The sequence below is a fragment of the Dromiciops gliroides genome, chromosome 3 (assembly GCF_019393635.1).
Source record: "Dromiciops gliroides isolate mDroGli1 chromosome 3, mDroGli1.pri, whole genome shotgun sequence".
In the NCBI taxonomy this organism is placed as follows: domain Eukaryota; kingdom Metazoa; phylum Chordata; class Mammalia; order Microbiotheria; family Microbiotheriidae; genus Dromiciops; species Dromiciops gliroides.
This window is the reverse complement of record NC_057863.1, coordinates 647,847,968-647,872,111: the sequence shown is the minus strand read 5'-3', so window position 1 is coordinate 647,872,111 and position 24,144 is coordinate 647,847,968. Positions and strand designations below refer to the sequence as shown.

At 50.9% G+C, this 24,144-nt stretch overlaps 3 protein-coding genes across 4 annotated transcripts in view; all 3 read left to right on the top strand.

Annotated features, from left to right (window-relative positions):
* Positions 1 to 14,667, top strand: part of NECTIN2 (nectin cell adhesion molecule 2) — a 36,612-nt gene extending 21,945 nt beyond the window's left edge. Inside the window, exons 7-9 of the mRNA XM_043994219.1 lie at positions 13,383 to 13,446; positions 13,657 to 13,743; positions 13,917 to 14,667. Coding sequence (XP_043850154.1) covers positions 13,383 to 13,446; positions 13,657 to 13,743; positions 13,917 to 14,141 — 376 coding nt within the window. The 3' untranslated portion in view covers positions 14,142 to 14,667. The remainder of the gene's footprint in view (positions 1 to 13,382; positions 13,447 to 13,656; positions 13,744 to 13,916) is intronic.
* Positions 14,668 to 15,745: 1,078 nt separating this feature from the next.
* TOMM40 (translocase of outer mitochondrial membrane 40) lies at positions 15,746 to 19,033 on the top strand. Its single transcript, XM_043994234.1, has 10 exons — positions 15,746 to 15,863; positions 15,981 to 16,236; positions 16,867 to 16,934; positions 17,015 to 17,107; positions 17,188 to 17,289; positions 17,379 to 17,484; positions 17,715 to 17,837; positions 17,914 to 17,990; positions 18,094 to 18,196; positions 18,353 to 19,033. The coding sequence occupies exons 2-10, from the start codon at positions 15,987 to 15,989 to the stop codon at positions 18,490 to 18,492; spliced, it is 1,062 nt and encodes a 353-aa protein (XP_043850169.1). The 5' UTR covers positions 15,746 to 15,863; positions 15,981 to 15,986; the 3' UTR covers positions 18,493 to 19,033.
* Positions 19,034 to 20,748: 1,715 nt separating this feature from the next.
* Positions 20,749 to 23,736, top strand: APOE (apolipoprotein E). 2 transcript variants are annotated; one of them, XM_043994235.1, is made up of 4 exons: positions 20,749 to 20,892; positions 21,910 to 21,975; positions 22,216 to 22,405; positions 22,802 to 23,736. In XM_043994235.1, exons 2-4 carry the CDS (start codon positions 21,933 to 21,935, stop codon positions 23,478 to 23,480), a joined length of 912 nt encoding a protein of 303 aa, XP_043850170.1. In that variant the 5' UTR covers positions 20,749 to 20,892; positions 21,910 to 21,932; the 3' UTR covers positions 23,481 to 23,736. The 2 variants fall into 2 exon arrangements, with proteins under 2 accessions (XP_043850170.1, XP_043850171.1); XM_043994236.1 differs by having other exon boundaries at positions 20,771 to 20,892; positions 21,907 to 21,975.
* Positions 23,737 to 24,144: the final 408 nt, after the last annotated feature.

The following is a 24,144-nucleotide window of genomic DNA, read 5'->3' as shown; positions in this document are numbered from 1 at the left end:
GAAATGGCCCCAGACGTTTAAGGCAATTGGAATTAAATTACTTGCCCAGGGTCACATAGCTAATAAGTGTCTGAGGTGAGATTTGAACGCAGGTCCTCCTGACTCCAAGGCCAGTGCTTTATCCACTGCACCACCTAGCTGCCCCTTCTTGGCTTTTACCATTATTATTATTATTATTATTGTAGAGAAATGTTGAGTTTTGAGGATTTACTTTGGAGCCTACGACTTTGCTGAAGCTGTTGTCTCTATTAGCATTTCTCAGCTTATACATCCAATTCAGTGATACCTTCAAACAGGGAAATACTCTTCTCCTTGGTGTCTGTTATAAGATCTCCCAGAAAGCTTGCCTATGCTGGGCTTCAGCTGATGATAATGGTCAGAAGTTCAAATTCATCTCTGTGATATCTTTCAAGGAATCTGACATAGTTTATATTTACATGGGAGAACTTTGTCGGAGACAGAAGTCTTGGCTCTCCCAAGTCTAAAATTCTTAGAATCAGCAAATAAGCACAGCGATACCTTGTATTCTCATCTCGAGATTCCAGTCAAGGTGACTACCCCCAAATGGGAGGCAGACCACCTAACTCTCCCATAAGTAAGCTTCAGCAATACCATGAAATTCACAGCAGACCCAACAATGATTAGGAAACCCAATAAGAAATCAAAGCAGCAAAAGGCACAATATAATAGCCAGAAGGGCAACTGGAAAGTGGCCCCCTAAGTGCCAACATGTCAGGCTCCCAGTGTACCCAGAGACTCCTAGAGACACATGTCCCTGGAAAGGAGGAGAGAAAAGCAAAAAGAGAGCCCCGCCCCCAAGAAAGCTCCAGGGTGGGCACCCAGCCAACCAGCAGGTGGTACTCAGACTAGGATACTTCTGAGGCACCTATCACTGTCTTGAGATATCAGAGAGAGAGCCCTGACCCTCAAAGATCCAGGGAAGCAGAGGTCAGCAGAGGAACCCTGGTGTCCTCAGGACCAAGCAACTCAAGGAAAAGTGCAGGGGAAGGCTGAGCCTGCCCTTGTCACAAAGCCTCAATTCAGGATCTGTATCTCTAGATCAGATTGTAGGATGGTAAAGATGTGGTCGGGATATTAGTGCCTGATTTTCTCCCCCAATCTTAACCTCCTTTAAGTACCTTTTGAATTGAACCCCAAACTTGCTGACAATTGTGTCACCACTACATGGATCACTTTTGTGTATGCCCTATTACATGTCCTTTTCTCTGCTTTCTCATTATTACCTTCTCCACCTTCACATCTGTTAAGGGCTAAAATTCTAGCTAAACTGTCTAAAATATCTAATGAGTGGTCGCCAATAAATTATAAGCTTTAGCAAGAGTTAGACTTTTAAGCATTTATTAAGGAGAATAAGAATTTGGTAAAGAGAGAGAAAAAGGCCTAGATTCCTATCTATTAAAGGGAGAGCACATTTCCAGCTCCCTTCTCCGCCAGCGTCCTCAGGAAAGAGCCCGAGCCTGAGCGCCAGTCTCTTCCTTCCTCCTCCCACTAGTCTGCGTCACTTCCTGATGCCTGGTCTTGCCCTCAAAGACCTTTGCTTCATGGGCAGAACTCTTCTACAGTAAGTATCCAGCAGGTGGCGTTATTCCAATCGTTACACATCCAAGACCCTTGGTGGCAGCCTTTTGCTCTCCTGATTCAAATGTTTTTCAATAGTCAAATGGTTTACAGACACCCCATTTTCAGGTACCTTAAAAGCACCTATTCCTCAACAACCTGAAAAATACCTTCAAAATACATTTTCTGTGTTCTTGGTCTGGTCCAATTATTCTGGTTTGGGGGGCTTTTTTGTGTGTGTGAGGTAATTAGGGTTAAGTGACTTGCCCAGGGTCACGCAGCTAGTGTCAAGGGTCTGAGGTCGGATTTGAACTCAGGTCCTCCTGATTCCAGGGCTGGTGCTTTATCCACTGTGCTACCTAGCTGCCCCTTGGGGGGCTTTTTTAATATCACTTTTTCCATTTCATCACATAGCACATTAGGGACTGTGATGTTGAGTTCTGATGTGATTACACTGTGAAAGACTGTTAGAGAAATCTTTACAGATCTTTTCATCTGTTGGGTTTCCAGTTTCATCCTGAATTCCTCTCACTATAATAATGCAGCTTAATTAGATTTCTCACCAAGTTTTTATTCTCACTTTTTTTTTGAAGTCTTCCACTCTCCTCAAGATTCTGCTAATGAGTTTATATTCTAAACCAGTGTTTCCTTTGTTATATTTCTCTACCTGGCCAGGAGATCCTTTGCTAGGCTCTTTGGGTTTCTTCATTGTAAATTTTCTTACCTTTGGAATCGACTTCAATACAGCCTATTTAAATAGGTCCAGAACTCACTTCAATTGCACACCACATCTCTTATTCTCACCTGCTTTGATTTTTATCTTTGCTTTAAAATTTTTTCGTTCTGATTGTACACAGATAAATAGTTTGGAAATGACTACTAGCCTGAGAACCAGCTAATTGTGTGTCCACCTTCAGGAGAAGGTTGATTTAGCATGACTGAGAAAAAGGAATTTTGAAGGTGACTGAAGGGCTTTGGAATTTTGAAAACAATCTTCCTAAAGCACATACGCACCCACTGAATCAATCCCAGCAGCTCCCTGACACTTCCAGTATCAAAATACAGATAAATTCTCTGTTTGGTATTCAAAGCCCTTCCTAGTCTGGTAGCCCGTCTCCAGTCTTCTTACATCCCATACTCTGCAATCCAATAACACTGACCTCCTTGTATCACCTGGTTGTTTCAGTCTCTGTGACCTCCATGGCTGAAATCTCCTTCCTCATCTCTGCCCCCCAGCTTCCCTGGATTCCTTTAAGACCCCACCTTGGGCAGGAAGCCTCTCATGATCCCCTTTAATTCTAGTGCCGTCCCCCTGTAGATTAGCTCCAACTTAGCCTTCATATGCCTTGTTTATACACCATTATCTGCACATCGTCTTCATATCATTTCCCCCCTTCCCCCATGGCCGGATTTTTGCCTTTCTTTGTAACCCCTGTCTCTTAGCGAAGTGCCTGGTGCAGAGGAGGTGCTTTACTAACTGGCTAAAGAAAAAAAGAAGGGCAAATAAAGTCAATTTGGGAGACTTTGAGAAGTTGAAGAAGGCTTCAAGTTGAAGAAGATCATAGGCTTGAGCTGAAGGAGCCGAGGAAAAGAGAAAGCAAAGGAAAGGGCAGGACCCAAGGACACTAAGCGATAATAGATTCCTAAGAAAGGGGGAAAGTGGAATGTGTTGGTTAAGGTTTTATAGGGTACTAGAAATACAAAAAGGAGAGTGACAGCTCTGGAGTCTACCTTGATCTGCTCTGCAGGGGAGCTAGTACCAAGGAAAACAAGAACTGAAGGCTTACTTGTGATGCAGTGAGTAAGTCTGGTGTCTCTGAATACCCCAAAAGGGCATTTCCATAGACACAACTAAACACCAAAGGAGGATTCTTTGTGAAACTATGAATCTTCATTCTGAGTATATAATCCATTTTATCTGTTACTTGCAAAACGATCCTTGTCTGCTTCTTTCTCTGAATATCCTGCTGCTATCTTCTATGCATTTTGAAAGTATCACAATGCCTGCCGCCCTTTTTTGGCATCATTATTGCTGCTCCCTCATCTTCCTTAATTAACTGAAAGGAAAATGAAACTTTATAATTACCAAGCACAGTCAAGCTAGAAGAATCCACATAGTGGGTTATGTCCCCAAAGGTCAGTTTCTGCCTTTCTCTGTCAGGAAGTAGGTCCCAGGTCATCTGGGAGCTGGGTTGGGCCTTGCTTTGATGAGTGCTTAAGTCCTTCTTTACAGTGGGGCTGTCCTTGGGTGACTTGTTTACTCTGTATCGGTGTATATTTCCCAGCATTCCCTGGAATCACTTCTTAGGACACAACAATGCTACCTCACATTCCTATGCCACTATTTATTCAGCCATTCCTGAGTTAGCTAAGAGGCTATCTAAGGTGCCCCTTGGGTTCTAGTTTTAATCAGGGATGATTTTGCAATGACACACACGGTTGCACAATGTTGGTGTCTCTGTTAGGTCCAAACAGCTATTATATGCAGGCAAAGGGCAAGCTATTCTCCCTCCTGGAAAAGGAGAAAAAGTTTTGGGGAATACCTCTTCACATTCCAGGGAAGCAGAGACAATAGAGTGGTTCTTAAAAAACAGGAAGAATTTAATTCAGTAAACATTTGTGCTTAGTGGAGGGGGGCGGAGAACTAGGACAAAGATAAAACCAAGACAATCTCCGCCTTCCAGGAGTTGGTCATCTCAGGGGGAAACAACTCCCCTACAATCTGTGTACACAGATTAATATTTTCTGAGTACAAAAGGAGTTTCATGGCAGGTGGCTGAATGCTAGTAACAGTTCTTGTGCCAAGTGGCCCTTGACCTAAGTACTGAAGGGGAGAGTACTTGAGAACCTGGCTCCTTGCTACTTTTCCAGAGTTCCCAGACTTTCTTCATCCCCCCCTTTCCCCAGTCCTCTGATCCAGGTCTTCTGCAGATCCTTGAACACCACACCCCACTGGGCCATCCCCCACATCCAGCTTCCTTTAGACTTTACTTGCTGCGGAAGACATGTCCTGGTGCCTCCAGTCTTCCCTTTTAAAACTATCTTCCATCAATTCAGAAGGTATTGTATGTGTATTTATATACAAGATCTATATCTTGCATATGTGTATGAGACATTTACATTGGTCTCTCCTTGAGGGAAGGGACTGTTTTTGCTTTTTCTTTGTATCTCCGTCTTTTAGCATAAGGCATCTTCCAAATGTTTGCTGATTGACTTAAAGAACCAAAGGTGAGAGATGGAATGATGTGTATGGCAAACAGCAAGTAGCCTGGTTTAGCTGCGACACAGCTGTGTCTGACTCTCTGTGACCCCATTCCTTGTCAGAGATACTGGAGTAGCTTGCCATTTACTTCTCAGGCTCATGTTACAGATGAGGAAACAGAGAGAGTGAAGTGACTTGCCCAGGGTCACACAGCAAGGGAGTGTCTGAAGCCAGATTTGAACTCAGGAAGATGAATCTTCCCAAGATTGAAGGCCCAAGCTCTATCCACTATGGTGCCACCGGCTGCCTAGAGTGCATGAGGGGGGAATATGAGCCACCTAGAAAAGAGACTGAAGGCAAGTTATGATGTATACCAAAGTTTGAGCTTTATCTTAGAGGCAATAAGGAGCCACTGGAGTTTCTTGAGCAGGGAAGTAATATGGTCAGATCTGCACGTTAGAAACATTGATTTATATGTAGAGGATGAGTGGGAGAGGGGAGAAACTTGTGAAGAGGAGACTTTCCCAGAGATCTGCAGTAGTGGGGAGGAGAGGTGATAGGAAGCTGGTTAGTTGTGTTGTGCAGGGGATCTACAGGTACAGAGATGAATCCTGCCCTGAGTCAGGGAGAAGGCCCACTGAAAATCTGAAGATCCAGCTCTGTGCTTCTAACTAAAGAAGAGGGATAAAGACCTGAGAAAGAAGCAGCTTCTCATCCTTGGCAAAGGCTAGAGGTAGCTCTGCTCCATCGATCCAAGCAAGTAAGACATCAACCCCCCAGGAAGTGTTGGAGGTCAATGAGAAGAGCCACAAGGAACTGGCATGAAGTCAGCATGCTGAACCACACGGGGAGGAAGCGGACATCCTCATAGGCCCACTGAAGGCAGAAGACTCAGTATTTTAGGGAAGTCTGATGAGGAAGTTAGGGACACTGAGAGGCTGGCATCTGAAAAAAGGACTTGGAATTCTGGGTCCCAGATAAAAAGAGGACTGAGAATCCTGGCCAGGAAGGCGTCATGCCAACCACAGGCTATTAATGGATTTGCTTCATAGGATCAGCAAAGCTCATAGAAAAGCAGCTTGAAATAGACAATATAGTCTTCCAGGAAGACCTGGGTTCAAGGCTCCCACTGGACACACATACAGGCTGTGTGATCCTGCACAAGTCACTTACATTCCCAGTACTCCAGGCCACTCTCTAAGACTATTGAGTTGCAGAAAAGATGCCAACCTCAAGGCCTCAACTGTACATGCCCACACTGAGGCACGAGCAAGGTAAACTAGATAATTCCTCATGTAAAGAGGCAAAGTTGACTTCACTTCTATCACTGAGAGTTAGGATGAGACCCTAAAATAAATTCAGTTCTAGATGTGTCTATTTGATTCAAAAGGAACAAGGTTGGGGAGGTGCAGAAATACAGGAACCAAACAGGGGAAACATAACAGAGGGCATTTGGATGAAGGTCAATGGGAGTAGAAAGTAGCTCAAGAATATCACTGCAATATACTGCAAAAGTCCTGGGCAGAAACAGCAAAGAGGTGAGAACTTGCCGGGGGCTGGTTAATAGAGGACTCCACCAGGAGACATCTAACATCCCCTTGCTACCTAAAGCAGAACAGCTCATTTCCTCATTTCCTATAATGGTCCACTTAAAAGTGGAAGAACCCAACTAGGAGAAATTCTACACTAGATTGATTCTTGCCAACAAGTAAGAACTGCTTTCTGGACTAGAAATTTGTTTGTGACAGGAAAGCTAGGATTCTGAAGAAGGATCAGGAGGGTCCCATGGACTAAAATATTTTTTTTTTTTTTAGTGAGGCAATTGGGGTTAAGTGACTTGCCCAAGGTCACACAGCTAGTAAGTGTTAAGTGTCTGAGGCCGGATTTGAACTCAGGTACTCCTGACTCCAAAGCCGGTGCTTTATCCACTGCGCCACCTAGCCGCCCCTGACTAAAATTCTTTAAGGGAAGTCCAGGAGGGGTTGTCAAAAAGTAAATACTAATTTTGGCACAAAGAGAAACAATTTTGATGAAGAGAACCAAGCAACCAACAAATGAAGTACATGGGAGCAAGGACAGACAACAAACAGGTTAAAGATGAAAGGGAGTGGGAATCCTTTAGGAATGGGGATGGGAATTCTAAAGTTTAGGCTGGCTGGGGCTGTTAAGGGAAGCTGAAGATAAACAGAGGGTTGGGGTTTTTTTTTCAAGCCTTGTTGGGGCAAAAGGGACTTAAGAGTGGGGGCAGCTAGGTGGCGTAGTGGATAAAGCACTGGCCCTGGATTCAGGAGGACCTGAGTTCAAATCCAGCCTCAGACACTTGATACTTACTAGCTGTGTGACCCTGGGCAAGTCACTTAACCCCCATGGCCCTGCCAAAAAAAAAAAAGGGACTTAGAGAGCTGCTGCTATGGGTGGGTGGCAGGGAAAGGATTAGGCAAGACCATCCCTTATTCTATTTTATCTAACAAAGAAATCAATCTTTGAAGTAGAAAGAGGACAAATATAATAGCTATTGGGGAAAAGGGGGAGATCTCCAAGATAAGTAAGGCCACAGATAATAAGGGAGGACTTTGTTGCTGCCACAGATAATTTCAGGTCACTTGCCCCAGAAAAACTACATCCTGAACAAAGTGATCTTTCTCACATGGTTGGTGCTTAATAAATGTTCTCTTCCCTTCTCCCTGGCCCCCAGATTTGGGGGTTCCATTCTTCTGAAAAGCGGGAGATCTTTTTCTAGTCTTGCAATATGTCTCCTTTGCTCCACATTTTTTTTCCTAGTGTGAGAAATACCATGCCCAGTGCTTTGACAAATCCTATCTTACATGGTTCTCACAACAACCCTCAGAATTATGTGCTATTGTAATCCCTAATTTATGGTTGAAGAAACTCAAGGCAGAGGTTAAATGATTTGCCCAGGATCATACAACTGGTGTCTTGAGGCTAGATTTGAACTCGGGTCTTCCTAACTCCAGGCCTGGCACTCTATCCACTGAGCCACCTAACAGTGAGCTTGACTTTGATTCCTGGCAAAATTCTACAAGGTATTAAAGGAATGGTTACTAAACATAGGAAAGGAAGCATTAATTATACAAAACCAGCCTGCATGATTTCATTAAGTTATCAGATAGCCTTAATTCCTTTGTTGACAGGATCGCTAAATTTGTGGGTCAGGAGATTGCTTTAGATACAGTTTAACTGGCTTTGTGATTGCCTTAGATACAGTTTAACTGGCTTTGTGATTGCCTTAGATACAGTTTAACTGGATTTTAACAAAGCCTCTGATAAAGTCTCGTGAAATAGTCTCATCTAATCTTGTGGAAAAGACAAAGAGTGGGCTGGACAAGGGGGAACAAATGAAAGCTGACTTGAGTAAATGACTGCATCTCAAGAGTAGATATTAACAGTTGAATGTCTGCTTGGGAGGGTGGCCCACAGATCTATGCTAGTGAATATTTTTATCAATCACTTGGATAGAAGCATACTTGTATTTACAGATTTCCTTAAACAGGGAAGGATAGGTAATTGAATTTAAAAAAAAATCTTTCCAGGAAGGGGTCCCAAAAGTCTTGCTGCAATTTAAGCTTTTTTTTCCTTTGCTAACTTTTGTATATACTCACACTTGGCTTCAAAAAATTAACCAAAAAAATACAAAAGAAATGGCTAGAGAGCAGCTCATCAGAAAACTCTCTGGGAGTCTTAGAATTCAAGCACAGTCAACTATGTACACAGTGGTTAAAATAGCTAATGTGATCTTGGGTTACATTGAGAGAGGTGTGGCATCCAAGATTATGATGGTGGAAGCCCTTGTACCTGCAGGATTGTGTTAAGTTCTGGGCACCACATTTTAATAAGTTGGAGAGTATCCAGAGAACATAGACCAGCATGGCAGAGGGTCTCCTCAAGGTGGTGGCATATGAGCAGCAGTCACTTTTAAGGGGGACATTGGTCCCAGTAAGCAAATGATAGAAATTGGAAAGAGGTAAATTGAGGTTTGCTGGGGAAAACTCCCTAAAAATAACTGCTTTCCACAAGGTGAGTGAGCAGCCTCCAAAATTAGTGGGTTTCCCCCTCATTAGAGGTCACCAACCAAAGGCTGGAGTCATGTGTTGGATGTCCTAAGCATTCTTGGTCAGCTGCACTAGTTGGCCTCTGAGATCCTGAGATTCTCCGATACAACCAGTTGCATAAGGGTGCATTCATCATGTCACATTCGTCTTGACCCTCCTTTGGGGGAAACATTTGTGACAAAAGGTAGGGGGCTTCTGTATGGTCTATAATTCTTTGGCAACTCTTCTGAGAACATTAGAGCTATGACTATGTGCCTAGAGTCAGATTCTATTTCCTACATTATCATAGTCATTATATAGTTTGTTTTCCTGGTTCAGCTGACTTCAGTTTGGGGCTCTTGATGCTTCTCGGAATTCTTCATGTGTTTTTTCTTATGGCTTAATAATATCCTATTACATTCACATGCCATAATTTGCAAACACAGAAAGTGCTGCTATGAGCATTATGCGATGGGACTTTTATTTCTGTCTGACCTCAGTGGAGTAGATGAAATTGCTGGGTCAAAGCCCATGCATATTTTAGTTACTTTTTTCCCTCATCATCGTTCAAAATCATTGCTCCATCAACAGTGTATTGACTTACCTATCTTTCCCTGACCTCTCCAACACTAATTATTCTCATCTTTCCCCCCCCTCCCCAGTTAAGTTTATATTAAGTTTATGTTGATTTAATTTAAAGGAGCTTACTGAAATTTTATGGGGCAGTTAGCTAGGTGGCCCAGTGGATAGAGCACTGGGCCTTGGAGTCAGGAAGACTCATCTTTCTGAGTTCAAATATAGCCTCATTTTATTAGCTGTGTGACCCTGAGGAAGTTGCTTCACGCTGTTTGCCTCAGTTTCCTCATCTGTAAAATGAGCTGAAGAGGGAAATAGCAAACTACCAGTATCATTACCAAGAAAACCCCAAGTGGGGTCAGAGAGTTGGGCACAACAGAACAAAACTGAGGTCTTGGTAGAATTTCATGGCCTCTTCATCTTCCACATCAGATACTGATGCATAAGGTGTAATTAACTTCCTGGTGTTCTTTGTTGCCAGTGAAATTCCAAGCAGTAAAAAATGTGTCATGAGAGGATCTGGTATCTAGCCCATGAAATCTTGTTTCTTAACCGTGGCAACTCCTTGATCTTCCTCTCTAAGAATTTATGGGCCACTATCCCTCCCTGTTAACTAGCTTTGTATGTAAAGTTATGGGTTTACAGGCAGTGGAAATATCAGGCTTGAAGATTCTACTCTTCTAGTAACTACTCGATCCAGTTCCCCTAGAAATCTACTCATTAATCCCTGGGTAAGAATCTCACATTTAGAGCACCAGCAGCTAAGTTTCTACAGTCTAAAAAGTGATACTTCAGCACCCTTGGCCCACCTTTCTGTCAGTCACTAAAGAAGTGTCCTGGGGCAAGTCCAGAACCACAGGCTAATTTGTATTTTTCACCGGCTGCTTTGGCCAAAGAATTTCTCACCAACTACCTGGTTACCTGGTGATGATTCTTTCTATACTTAACAAGGCTAGTCCTTGGAAAGTAGGTTAGTCTGGTGCTTGAGAACAGGTTCAAGCTCTGCCACTGGTGCTTGATAATGGGGTTTGGGCCATCTCTCCTCTTGAAGAAGATGGAGAGATATAGATTAGATGGATTGCTGGACTCGGGGTAGTTGCTAAGAGTTCAGTGTCAACATGGCTATGTCCTAGAGATCTGTGCTTGGCGGTTGCTAGCCAACTAACTTTTATTAGTGACTTAGTTGCTCGTAAAATCTGCAGATGACCACTTGGGAGGAGTTGCTGCTATTCAAGTGGAAGACAATCAGTATCCCAAAAGATAGTGAAATTCACGAGAGGCAAGTTATCAACTGTCAAAAATCCACTTCACACCTCTTAGAAGCAGCAATAAATGGTAGTTTGGGGAAGAAAAATGCCAGGATTTAGTGGACTGCAAACTCAAGATGAGTCAGCAGCATAGCACCCTAAAGAGTTAATGCACAACAACAAAAACAATAAAAAGTTAATACAGTTGCGTTGAGGAAATAGTTTCCAGAAGCAGAGAGGTGTGATGGTCCCAATGTACTACCAAAGATCCCCTGGTGTACTGTAAGCTGTTCTGGCTATCATGGTTTTAAAAGGACATAAACTGGAGAGTGTCCAGAGGAGAGCAGCCAGGATAGTGAAAGGCCTTGAAAAGTCGATGACAGGGCGGCTAGGTGGCGCAGTGGATAAAGCACTGGCCCTGGATTCAGGAGTACCTGAGTTCAAATCTGGCCTCAGACACTTGACACTTACTAGCTGTGTGACCCTGGGCAAGTCACTTAACCCCCATTGCCCCACAAAAAAAAAAAAAATGTCGATGACATAAGAGGCTCAACTGAGGGAATTTGGCATGGTTAACCTGTACGAATCAAGACTCAGGAGCACGAAAGCTGCCTTTAAGGATCTGAAGAATGACATGTGGAGTCATCATCAGATTTGGGTTTTTTGGCCCCAGAAGAGCCAGCTTCCCCCCTTGCAACCAAGAGTAGTGCGTGGAATTGCAAAGAGGAAAATTCAGGCAATGTCAGGAAAACCTTGTTGACAATTAGAGCTGCCAAAAAGCTCTCATTTTGAAATGGCCTGCCTAGAGAGGGATGTGATAGGTTCCCACTCCTTGGATATCTTCAAGCAGTTCATAAATCTGATCACTTCTTTGGTGTGTTAAAGTGGGGATTTTTCTTACAAACAGCTTGGATTACATGGCCACCTGGGGCCCCGCCAACTCTCAAATTCTGATTGAAAGTCTTTCAGATTATAGCGTGTCACAGATTGAATTCCACTGACCTTCCATCACTCAGGGTCTCACACACACAGAAGAGACCCACCTCAGGACAGGGCCTCAAGATACACTCACACTTAGATGGTAAGAGATAGGAAAGCTCATAAAGGACTGGATGGAGACATGGAAAGAGAACCAGGAGAAAAATCAAGGAAGAGGGTTCTTTTATCTGTCCCCTCGATGGGTAAGGCTTTGGTTCTTCCAGCTCCCCAAATCCCCAGTTATGTGGTAGAGAAAAGGGGTAGGACAGATGAATGACTCCCTGGGAGAAAGGAAGGGAGCCTAAGGAGAAAGAGGAAGTTGTTCTTGAGGGCAGGAAGAAGATGCAGGATATATGTGTAAGCTGGCTATTTAGCAATGCCCACTTCATACTGCTCAGCCTCCTGCTTGACTTAGTAGAAAATCCTTTCCCCATAAGCAGTTGTTCAAATCTATTATGGCAAAACCCCTAATCTTCTAGGATTAAATCAGGATGGTTATTGATTGATTACTGGTGGTGGCAATTTATTAGCAACAACATAAGTAAAAATAATTATTTACACTGGTTTAGCCATTAGACCTATGAGAGTTTAAGAGGCACCTTGGACTGACCACCTTTGTGATGGCTGGTAAGTTTCTGAAAATACAGTTCCCACTCTTTAGTTCACTCAAGATACCAAGCAAAGTTTCTTCTCGAGAATTCCCTTCATTCCTTTCACAAGATGAAGGTTAAAGCAGTTCCATCGAGTGAGGCCTTTCCATCTTTCTCATGAACTGTGGTTTTGTTTTTGTTTTTTGTGGGGCAATGAGGGCTAAGTGACTTGCCCAGGGTCACACAGCTAGTAAGTGTCATGTCTGAGGCCAGATTTGAACTCAGGTCCTCCTAAATCCAGGGCCAATGCTTTATCCACTGCACCATCTAGCTGCCCCAAATACTTCCGAATTACATTTTTGGGGAGGTGGGGGTAGGACAATGAGGGTTAAGTGACTTGCCCAAGGTCACACAGCTAGTAAGTGTCATCCATTTTCTTTTTCTCTGGCTTCTCCAGGTTCTCTCCAACCCAATCAGAAAACTATCTCTTTAACTTGTCAAACCATCACTACAAACAATTTCTGCAGATTCAATCCTCAGGAAATATTTTTTGGGGTACTATTTCTTTATAAAATAGTAGTTAAGCCAGCTCTCTCCCAAGAATTTTCTTTATTCTCTTTCTCAATGTCTTTTTTCAACAATTATAAGAGCAGAGTCATGAAACTTTGGAGAAAGCATTTTCAGGAAGAAAGGGGTTGGTGTATACTGTCAGAGATAGAGAGCCCAGGAAGGACGAAGACTGAGAACATTCCACTGGATGTGGTCTGAGGCATCATACTGTAACCCTAGAGAGTAATTTTAGTCCAATGGTGGAGTCTGAAGCACACGTGGAATTTGCCAAGTGAATGGTTGGTCATGAAAGGGAGGAATGATAGGAGATACTGTGGTCAAGCAAAGTAGACACAGCCTACTGTTTCTGACCAAACTCAAAACCTTTTCAGTGTCTTAAAACCTGTCCTTTCACTTACCCAATGCAGTGTGTTGTCTCCTTCCCAACCCAAGAGAATGTAAGCTCTTTGAAGGCAGGGATTGTTTCATTTTTGTCCCTAAAGCTCCAGTGTCTGGAATATAGTAGGTGCTTAAGAACTAAGTGAATTGTTGGGCCACTAGCAGAAGCCCCAGGGAATGAAATATGATCTCCCCCCTTCTTCTCCACACACAGGCTGGAAGGCCCTCCTGCATACAAGCCTCCACCTCCTAAGATGAAATTGGAGGAACCAGAAATGGTAAGATTTCCCTCTCCATCCCTTTTTCCTCCATCATCCTTCCATTCCCCCAGACATCCCTGACCAGCATGCAACACTCCCCCTCCGGTGCATCTTGTTCCCTCGCATGCATTCTGACCCCTTCCCTTTTCCAGTTCTGGGTATTCCCCTTCCTCCAGCCCCCCGAATCTGCCCTGACTTGTCCCCAACCCCCCTTCTCTCTGCCCCCAGCCCTCTCAGCTGTTCACTCTAGGTAGTTCGGAGCACATCCCTCTGAAGACCCCATACTTTGAGCCTAGCCTGGTGGCACCTGAACAGGTAATGCAGCTGAGGCCCCTCATGTGTTTGATGGGACCTCCAGAAGGTCCTTTCCCCTTCTGTAGGAGTGGGTGGGTGTGGAGACCATGATCCCGAGGGCCCTCTGAGGGTTCTGTGGGGAGAGGGGCTGGGGAAAAGGAAGAAGATCCCCATGACCCTTTTTCCTTGCCCAGGACATGCCACGATACCATGAGCTGCCTACCCTGGAGGAGCGGGCATCTGCCATGCCCTCGAACCTGGAGGAGCCAGGAGCTGCTGCTGGAGAAGAGAGGCTTTCCCTGGAGGACAAGGACGACTACCTGGACAAGATCAACCCCATCTATGACGCCCTGGCATATACCACGGCCGAGGCCTACCAAGTTAAGGGCTTCGTCATGTCCCGGGCAATGTACGTGTGAGCCCCCTGCCCGCCTCCCACCGCAGGAAGCTGGCTGCTGCCCCCCGCCCTCGGGGCTGGGGACCACCGCCTCCCCTTGGGAGTCGTCCTCCTCGAGCCCTCTGACACCCACCAAAGCCGGGCCCTTTGCCATGACTGTGACGTCACACCTGCCCTCTAACTTATACCGGTGACTTGGGGACCTGTAGAGTGTGGCCCCTGGCTCAAGAATGGCCATGCCTGTGACCCAGGCCAGGACCTCTGGGCCGGACCCTCCCCCACCTCGCTGCTTACCCCCGCCTCCTCGACCCCACCCGCCTTTCCCTGCACCCAGACTTGAGCCCTGGGCTGCAGGATGGGATCCGTCCCAGTCCCCTGCACACACTTCCTGCGGGCAGGAGAGGTGGGCTGCCCGCCTCCAGCCCGCCCCGGGGGCAAAGGCCTGACGGGCTGGCTGGGCTAGCCCTGCCCCCGCCCCCAGCCTGGGGGGGAGGGGAACTGAGTTTTGTACACAAGTGTTTCCTAATAAACCACTTTTTACGTCTCTACCCGCGTGTGGGCCCCATGACTCTCCAGGCAGCCAAAGCGGCTCAACGCCGCACTTTCCATTTCCCACTTCCAGGCCCCTCCCCGCCCCATGCTTCCTTCCTGCCCCGCTTTGTACAGGTGGGCCTCTGGACCTCGGCCCGCAAACGTCCTCTACCCGCTTATCTGCGTCCAAGAGGGTGGGCCCCCTTTCCCTTCTGAATCCCCTGAGCCTGGCACACTGTAGGTAGCTTAGTAACCATGCTTGTTAAATGGATTAACGGTAGCGGTCCTTCGCTACCCGTCATGCCCCGGGGCTGAGCATGAAAAGTAGTGAAGGGCAGCCCCGGGGCATGGCGGGAAAATAATGGCGCCCTAAGGAGCTGGTCAGGGTCACGGAGGCCCGGCCAAAGCATTCTGGGTCACGGCAGACGGGAGGTGAGGGGGAGGGAGTACGGATCATCGGCGAGTCCGGACCTGCGGTGCCTTCTGGGAATCCCTCTCTGACCTTGCCGCCTGCCGGCCTAAACCACAGCCTACCTTGCCGAGACCCAGCTCCATCCACCAATCACCAGCGACCTTATCTCACCCTCGGACCAATCCGCTAGCTGCGATGGGGAGGCTGGAGAAGGAGCGAGCGTCTGGCTTGGAGGAGGGCGTGGGGAGATGCGTAGCTAATGGGGAGAGACAGTCTAAGGGCCTGCCAATGGGAAGCAGAGCGGGTGGAACTTGTGAAGCCACAGTCCTATGACAAGGTAGAGAATGAGGGAGTTGCGTGTCTAACGTCATGTTTGGGAGCGTAAAAGAGGTGGAACCATAAACCAATGAAAAATGACGCTCCCTAGGAAGGTCAATGGGTGCTGCACGAAGGTGGGCTTTTCCAGGATAATAACCAATGAAAATGCAAGAAGAGAACGGATTTGTGGGGCAAATCCCCTATTGGGCGCTAGGGACGGACAAATCCTAGACCAATCAGAAGACGTGTTCCTTGATCGAACCAATGGAAGTAGTATCTGGGAGGGACCTGTTGGCAGCCTACCAATAATTACGGAGCGGGGGTTGCGGCGGGGGAGTCCGACCAATGACGAAGAGACCCCTCGGGCCAATGATGGGTCCCATTTCCTGAGGGAACCGGGACCGCGACTGCGCGTTGGACACCGCCTCCCGCACGGGGGTTTGGGGTGCGGAGCGGAAGCCGGGAGGAGCCGGAGCCGCCGGAGTGAGCAGCGCCTGGGGTCGGGGGTCACGTGGCTTGCGGCGGGGCCGAGGCGCGGAGGGAGAGTAGTCACGTGGGTGCCAGCTGTGACCCCTGACCTCTCGCCCCGGTTTCCTGCAGGTGATCATGGGCAACGTGTTGGCCGCCAGCTCGCCGCCCGCGGGGCCGCCCCCCCCGTCCGGCCCGGGCCTCGTGGCCGCGCCGCCGCCGCTCCCGCCGCCGCCGCCGGGCTTCACGCTGCCTCCTATGGGCGGCCTGAGCGCGCCCCGCGGAGGTGTCCCGGGTGGCCCCGCGTGCGGGACCCCCACGCCTGAGGACGAGGCCTGCTGCCTGCCCAATCCGGGCACGTTCGAGGAGTGTCACCGCAAGTGCAAGGGTGAGCGCCGCCGCTAGGGGGCACCTCGGCGGGGGGGCGGGGGAGCGCGCCCGGGAAAGCGCCCACTGTGTGCGACAGTCAGGGCTGGGGGTCCTCGGGACGAGCACCTGAGGAAACTGAGGCAGGCAGCGGGTCGGGCCCGTCCAAGGGGGCTCCCCCCAATCTGGGAAGGGTCTGAGGCTGGATTCGAACTTGGGTCTTCCCCACTGCGGCCCGGCGCCCTGCAGCCAGGCGCCCCCTGGCGGCCTCCTGGGGTGACTCCTCGAGCAGCATGCCCTTAGGGATTCAGGGCAGACAGGGGGGCCCCTCCGATTTGTAGGCAGGTCCTGTGTTCCAATCCTGCCCTCAGTGACCTTGGACAGTCAGGCTCCTCGGCCCCTCCCAGCTGCAGCCCAGGCGAGGGAGAGCTGGGATGAGGGGTCTCCTCTGGAGGGTGACCCTGCCTGGGGGAGGAAACTGAGGCACTCGCCCAGCGTCTTTTACGGGGAGAGATTCCCCGCCTGGCGAGGGGGCTGTTGGCCCTTGGGGGGGTTGGTCCTGGGGCCTCTCGTGGGTGTGGCCTCAGTTCAGCATCCCACCCCGTCCACGAGCCTCAGTTTCCCGGCGCTGACCTGGGGCCTTCCCCTGCAGAGCTCTTCCCGGTGCAGATGGAGGGTGTGAAGCTCACGGTGAACAAGGGCCTCAGCAACCATTTCCAGGTGAGCCCCGAGGCCAGGTGTGGGAAGATAGGGGGTCATGCCCCCTGACACCCCCACTCAGGCCTGCTGTCCCCATGCAGGTGAACCACACAGTGGCCCTCAGCACCATCGGAGACTCCAACTACCACTTTGGGGTCACCTATGTAGGGACCAAGCAGCTCAGTCCCACTGAGGTAAGAGCCCCCCCCCCCTCCCCGCCCTTGACCCCTGCCCTTCCACCAGTGCAGCCTCTTCACCCGTCTTTGCCCCGCAGGCCTTCCCGGTGCTGGTGGGAGACATGGACAACTGTGGGAGCCTCAATGCCCAGGTGATCCACCAGGTGGGACCCGGCCTGCGGTCCAAGATGGCCGTGCAGGTAAGTGCAGGGCAACTGGGGGGGTGGGGGCGCTGCTGGGCTCCCTGGGAGCCAGGAACGAAAGCCCCGTGTCCCCTTCTGCTCCCCAGACCCAGCAGTCGAAGTTTGTGAACTGGCAGGTGGATGGAGAATACCGGGGCTCCGACTTCACGGCCGCGGTGACCCTGGGGAACCCCGATGTCCTGGTGGGCTCAGGTGAGGACCCCTCTGGCCTCCTGGGGGCACTGTGAGAGTCTCTTCCTGTGTCCTGCCCGGGCTCAGGAGGATGGAGGTGCAGAGATGTCATCTCGGCCTCTGGGTCTGTCCCTGTCACCGGTGGAAGGATGAAGACCCAAGGGGATGCTGCTGTCTCCGGGCCCTGGTTCAGGGAGGCCGGGAGGGAGAACAGTGTCTCGAGGTGACTCCCTCCCCCTCCCCGTCCCCAGGGATCCTGGTGGCTCACTACCTTCAGAGCATCACTCCATGCCTGGCCTTGGGCGGGGAGCTGGTTTATCACCGAAGGCCAGGAGAGGAAGGCACTGTCATGTCCCTGGCCGGGAAGTACACAGGTAAGAGGCTGGGCTCTGTGTTCACGGGCAGGGGCCCAGCAGAGCCTCCTCCTAACGCTGGTCTCCCCTCCCCCAGCGCCTAACTGGCTGGCGACCTTGACCGTGGGCCAGGCAGGAGCCCACGCCACGTATTACCACAAGGCCAGTGACCAGGTGAGGCCGTGGCAGGAGCAGGGAAAGGGGCTGGAAGGGATGGGCCTGGGGAGGGAGGGGGGGGGCTCCCAGCACTGACCCCTGACCCTCTGGCTTTCTCCAGCTCCAAGTCGGGGTGGAATTTGAAGCCAGCACCCGAATGCAGGACACCAGCGTCTCCTTCGGCTACCAACTGGACCTTCCCAGGGCCAACCTCCTCTTCAAAGGTACCTAGCCCTTGGGGGCCCTGTCCCACCCCTGAAGCCTCTATAGAAATGGGGGGCAGGTTGTGAGGCCTCTCTGGGCTGGCTCCCTCAGGAGCCCTCGGCCCCTCCCACCCCCCTTCCCTCAGAGGCTTAGTCTCTCCCCATCATTTTCCCCAGGCTCCATGGACAGTAACTGGATCGTGGGGGCAACCCTGGAGAAGAAGCTGCCTCCCCTGCCCCTGACGCTGGCCCTGGGCGCCTTCCTCAATCATCGAAAGAACAAGTTCCAGTGTGGTTTTGGCCTCACTATCGGCTGAACCCACCACACCGCCTGGCCCGGCTTGGCCCTCCTTCCCTCTGCTCCAGGCTGGGGAGGAAGGGCATCTGAGGTTCCCGAGGGCTAAGAGAGTCTGGGGGGAGACCCCAGATCTGGGGAGACCTTGGGCGTGGCCAGGGAGACTTCAGGCTTTCGGACAGGGACTTCAGAACACTGGAAGACCAATCCCCCTGCCCCCCTCCCCATTCCTGGAAAGTGCTCAGGAATCTAGGAGACCCAGGTGGGAAGAAGGACTATGGGGGGGGCCTCGGGGTGGGGCCTCTCTCCTTCCCCCAAGTGATGGAGCTGGGCTGCTGGAGAGTGCGTGCAGTGGGGGCTGGGCATCCCTGCCCTGCCTCACCGGTGGCCACAGGAGGGGGCGTCGTCACCCCAGCCCCCCAGTTCCGTCCATTTCCCTTGGCCTCTCCCCCACTCAGCCCCTCTGCCGCTGCCCCCCTCGGTGTAAATCATGTTTATAAGTTATGGAAAAAAGAGAACATTTTACAGAAAAAACCCACAAAAATACATGGCTAAAAAAGTGAGTAACAGGGAGGAGGTGCCGTCTGTATGTCTGGGAGGGAGGGGTCTCCATACTCTCTTCTCGCTCTTTTCCCTCCTTCAGACATCATCCATGGCCTTGCTTTCTGTCCCCCCTTCTCCCTTGTACCCCAGGCTTCCTATGTGCTCAGTTAGCTCTTCCCCTTGTCTTCCTTCCTCATGGCCCCGATAAATAAAGCTGCTGGCGCTGGATGGAGCCTGAGGACCCGTGTTCGAATCCTGGCAAATGGCCTCTGAGGTCCCTTCCAGCTCTCCTGTCTGCCTCTCCTTGTCTCTGTCCTGTCTTGGGCATTCTCAGTTCCTGGTCTACCTGCCTCCCACCCCAATCAACCAGTGGGAGAAGATCATAACTTCAGTCGGTGACCTCTTGCCCTGTGGTGACAACAGGGTGGAGAGCCATGGACTTTGTCCTAGCGCATATCCAGGCCTGAGGGGACAGTTGGGTTCTGGAAGGATGGGCCTCAAAGAACTGGTTCTGGTTCTAGGTACCAAGAGGCAGGGTTGTGGAGCTCGGTTGTTTGAGGAGATGGAACTTGGGTGTCTGGGTCTAGGCCCCCCAAGAACAAGGACAGGGCCTCAGGGACTCCACCCTCAAAGAGCCAGTGTAGACCGCCTCCTCTCCCAACAGGCCCCAGGACCACCTGGGCCTTCCTACATACACACGGTCCAAGAACTGACATCCCAGCCCATCTTCCACGTGCCCCTGCCCTCCAGGTCACTGTAGTTCATGGCTCTTTGCCCCCTTCCCTGCAGCAGGAAGTGGGAGCAGACAGGAGTTTCCTAGCCCTTCTCAAAGCTGGCCATTTTCTGTTCCTCCATCTGAGTCTGCGGCTTCAGAGTCTGCAGGACATCCTGTGGACAAGGGGAGAGGTCATTTAGTAGGTGGCCCTCTCTCTCCAAGGCAGAAAATTACCCTGGCATCTGAGGTCCCCACCCCCCCAAAAAAAGCTAAATGTCCCAACAGCTAATGCCACTGAGTTCTTCCCCCAAATAAAAGGCCTGTGGGGCCTCGCAGTCTGATTAGGCCCTCCCATCTCCATGCCCTTAAGTTGGGGGATCAGTTGCCCTAACCTTTGTTCTTAGGCTCCTAAGTTCTGTTCCTCTAGGGTTTGTGGAATGGTCCCCCACTGACACAGGCATCTGTGTCATCTCCCTGCCCCCACCCCATCTCCAAAAACAGACTTGGGCCTCTGGGCTTAGAGCCAGTGTTCTGGTGTGTCAGTGACCCCTCATATCCAGCGATCTGCCCCCACACAAAACAACCTTTCAAAGAAGGAAGCCGCCACCCCATATTCTGAGCAGAGAACAAACTCAGTACAGCCGGCCCACAGTAACCTGTCCTGCTCTCCAGTCTGCCCAGAAAGTCATCCCCCCCCCCCCCAAGCTCAGAACCATATGCCATTGCCCCCCCCCAAACAAAAGTAATCCTCGTCCAAGTGTCTGATTTCTATCAGCATCCTCCCACTGCCGGAGCCTGTCTTCACCCCTACCCTAGAATTCCATTTAGCTCTCCCAAGGGGAACCGAGGGATGGGTTTTCTCTGTCCAGCCCTTGGGGCTGGGGGTAGGGATCAGGTCAGGTTAGGCGGTGAGAGGTCAGCTTCCCACCCCCAGGAAGGGCTGGAAGCTGAGGGGGAGAGCAGCCCTGGTGTACCGCCCCCAAAGCTTGGTGGGGTGGCACGGAGGAGGGCCCTGCTCTCCTCGTGACAGGCCCGCCCTGGCCCTGGAGGAGGGGGCGGGGGTTGGAGCCCTATAACTGGAAGAGGGGCCCGAGTCCGGGTCCTACTCAGCCCAGGAGAGGATCTCTGACGCCGAGGAAGCCCCAGCTGAGCAGGCAGGCCAAGGTAAAGAAACCCGGGGACCGAGGCTGAGGATGAAAGAGATGTAGGCACGGGCAGCCTTGGACTAACCTCAAGCCAACCACAAATTGGCTACTTGCCTTCGGGCCTCAGTGTTCCTGTCTGTGAGCTATGGAGAAGCCAATGCACAGGGTGTGGTGGAAAAGAGCTGAATTGGGAATGAGGTCTTGGGTTCAAATCTCAGCCATTTGAAACCTGTAACTTGGACCAAGTCACTCAACATCCTAAATCCTGTAATCCTTATGGGGGAGGTAGATTTCTGGAGGGGACGCTGAGCAAGAGGAACAGAAAAGAACCCAAAGAGATTCGGGAACAAAGAGGACCGATGGCTCAGGTCTGGGTGACAAAGGGACGCTGGGAGAGTGAAAAATGGGGGACAGCATCTTGGAGCCCCGGGTTCTGGGGAAGAGAAATCTGGATTCGAATCTCGGCTTTCCCACACCAAGCAGCAAGGGGGGTGAGGGTGGGGACCAGGGCCAGAGTCAGAGGCTCGAGGTTCAAAGCCCACCTCGGAAGATGCCTATTTCTGGGGCACTGACCCTCCCCACTTTGTGCTCATCCAGAAAACAAGGAGCTTAGACGAGCGAGCGAGGGGGCCCTCTGCTCTTTCCAGCCCTCGGGTTCTTTTCAAAGTTGGGTGATGTTGGGCAATTCCCTTTGCCCCGCTGGTTAGAAGATGTGGTAATGTTTATCCAGCGCCACTCCTTGTGTCTTCTCCGGACAATGGAGGAGATTAGAATTTTGAATGAAAGACACAGAATTCAGGAAATGGCAGGGATTGAACTTTGGAATCCAAATTTGAGGAAAGACTAACAGTGGGAAGAGATTGAGATTGCGAATGCCCCAGGTCTGGGACCTTGGGGAGGGGGTTGGGAGGAAGAACTTTGGGGGCAGCTGCTTCCCTGTTATCTATTGGGGGGAGGTGACCAGTGGGATTAGTGGGGGAGGATAGAAAAGGTAGGTGGTCACTGACTTCAGCCAGACTCCTCTCTACCCCAGCAGAGCAATCGCCAGCTGTGCTGAAGATGAGATTCCTGTGGGCCTTGTGGGCGCTGGCCCTCTTGACCGGTATGTCCCGGCCCATCCCATGCCAAGCCTCCCTCCCCCCTCAGTGTCTTCCCCAGAGGCCCCTCTAATCTCTCCCCTCCTTAGACCTTCACTTTGTTTCTCCTGACTCCCACTATCTGTCTCCTCCCATTTCCAGGATCTGACTGTCCCTCCTTCCCCAGATGTGCTAATCTCCCTCCCCAGCCTCTCCCACTCCACCCCCAGCACCCCAGCACTCATGTCCATCTCTCTGCCCCTCAGGCTGCCAGGGGGAAGAGGCCAAGGCTTCTTCGGAGGAGCTGATTCCAGACCCAGAGCTATGGAGTTCAGAGCCAGGCAAGGCCTGGGAGATAGCCATGGGCCGCTTCCAGGGCTACCTGGACCAGCTGCAAGCCCGGGCTGAGGATCTGCAGAGTGAGGTGCGGAGTTCCCAGATAGTCAAGGACCTGAGGTAAGGCCCACTCCCAGCGAGCCCTCTGCCACTCCCCCGGCCATGGTCCTAACCCCATCCCTCCTCTCCACTTACAACTCCAGCTGGACTCTCCCAGTGCAGCTTTGCCTCTGGCTGTGACTCATCAGTGCCCTTTGCCCCCTTTCTCCCTCTCCATTGCCTGTCTCCTCCTGTCTCTGCCCCCTCTAGCTCTCCCACCATCACCTCCGCCCTGCATGTCTGTCTCCTTCCCAGTTTAGTGAAGTGGCCAGAGGTAGATCTGAAATCAGAGTCCTGGCCTTGATTCCTGCCCCTACCCCTTCCTGACTGGGTGACCATGGGACCACCTCAGCTCCTTCAGCTGTACATGGGGTGACCTCCAGGGTCTGCTCCAGCTTTGTTCTGCTCCTCCCACAGAGGCCTCATGACAGACACTCTGACTGAGCTGAATGCATACAAAGCTGAACTGAACCAGGAGCTGACTCCCATGGCTGAGGAGACCCGGGCTCGGCTGACCAAGGAACTCAGTGCGGCCCAGGCCCGCCTCGGGGCTGACATGGAGGATGTGGGGTCCCGGCTTGCCCAGTACCACCGAGAGTTCCATGCTGTAGTCAACCATAACATAGATGAGGTCAGGAACCGGGTATCTGCCTACGTGCGCAAGATGAAGAAGCGCATTGGGCGGGACTACGAGGAGCTGCAGACCCGCTTGGCCACCTACCAGGCTGGAGCCCAGGAGGGTGTGGAACGCGGGCTCGGCTCCCTGAAGCAGCGCCTGGTGCCCCTGCTGGAACGGGTCCAAGAGCAAAACAAGAAGAGGGTGGCCAACCTGGGCACCCTGGCAGGGGAGCGCCTGCAGAGCCACCTGGATCAGATGCGCACCCAAGTGGAGGAAGTCAAAGCCAAGATGGATGAGCAGTCAGCCCAGCTGCAGGCTCAGCTGCAGGGCCTTCACGACCGCCTGAAGGCCTGGTTCCAGCCCCTGGCCACCGACCTGCAGCGCCAGTGGACATCGCTGGTGGACAAGGTTCAGGAGGCCATCAACTCCAACGGGAAGCTGGGAGAGACAGGCCCTGTTCCCTTCAGTGTCAACTGAAAGGACCCCAGAGCCTTCCATGGGGATCCTCTAGCTCCCTCTATCCCCCTGGGAGGCCCTTCTCATCATCCATCAGTGGACCCTTCCATGCCTTCTCCTTCCCCCCAACCCCCCACAAAGGGGGTGATCCAATCCCACCCTCACATCCACAGGGCAGGCCGGGGCATCCCATGGCCTCTACCACCCTGGGCTGATGGGGGCAGGGGGCTACATGTAGTTTAAGCTCCAGCCAACAATAAAGTGAAAGCTTGCTTGATTCCGTGTGAGTCTGGGTGATGGGGGAGGTGAGTACGGGGCTGCATCTTTGGGCCCTTCTGCCTCTCAAGATAATCCCTTTCCTCTTCCCTGTTCTCTCTGCATAGGTCTCTGTCTGGGTCTCTTTTTTTTTTTTTTTTTTTTTTGGTGAGGCAATTGGGGTTAAGTGACTTGCCCAGGATCACACAGCTAGTAAGTGTCAAGTGTCTGAGGTCAAATTTGAACTCAGGACCTCTTGACTCCAGGGCCAGTGCTCTATTCACTGCGCCACCCAGCTGCCCCTCTCTGGGTCTCTTGTCTCCTTTGGCAGCCCACGCCCCTCCTCTCTGGTTCTCTTCCTGCCCCCCCCCTTGACAATTTCTTTCTCATGTCTCCCCTGCCAGGGGCCCCGTCCCTCATTTCTCCTGCA

Coding starts and splice junctions, on each gene's coding strand:
- APOE (XM_043994235.1), top strand. CDS start 21,933: ATGAGATTCCTGTGGGCCTTGTGGGCGCTGGCCCTCTTGACCG. Junction 21,976..22,215: donor GGCGCTGGCCCTCTTGACCG/GTATGTCCCGGC, acceptor TCTGCCCCTCAG/GCTGCCAGGGGGAAGAGGCC. Junction 22,406..22,801: donor CAGATAGTCAAGGACCTGAG/GTAAGGCCCACT, acceptor CTCCTCCCACAG/AGGCCTCATGACAGACACTC.
- TOMM40 (XM_043994234.1), top strand. CDS start 15,987: ATGGGCAACGTGTTGGCCGCCAGCTCGCCGCCCGCGGGGCCGCCCCCC. Junction 16,237..16,866: donor GTGTCACCGCAAGTGCAAGG/GTGAGCGCCGCC, acceptor CTTCCCCTGCAG/AGCTCTTCCCGGTGCAGATG. Junction 17,485..17,714: donor CGATGTCCTGGTGGGCTCAG/GTGAGGACCCCT, acceptor CCCCGTCCCCAG/GGATCCTGGTGGCTCACTAC.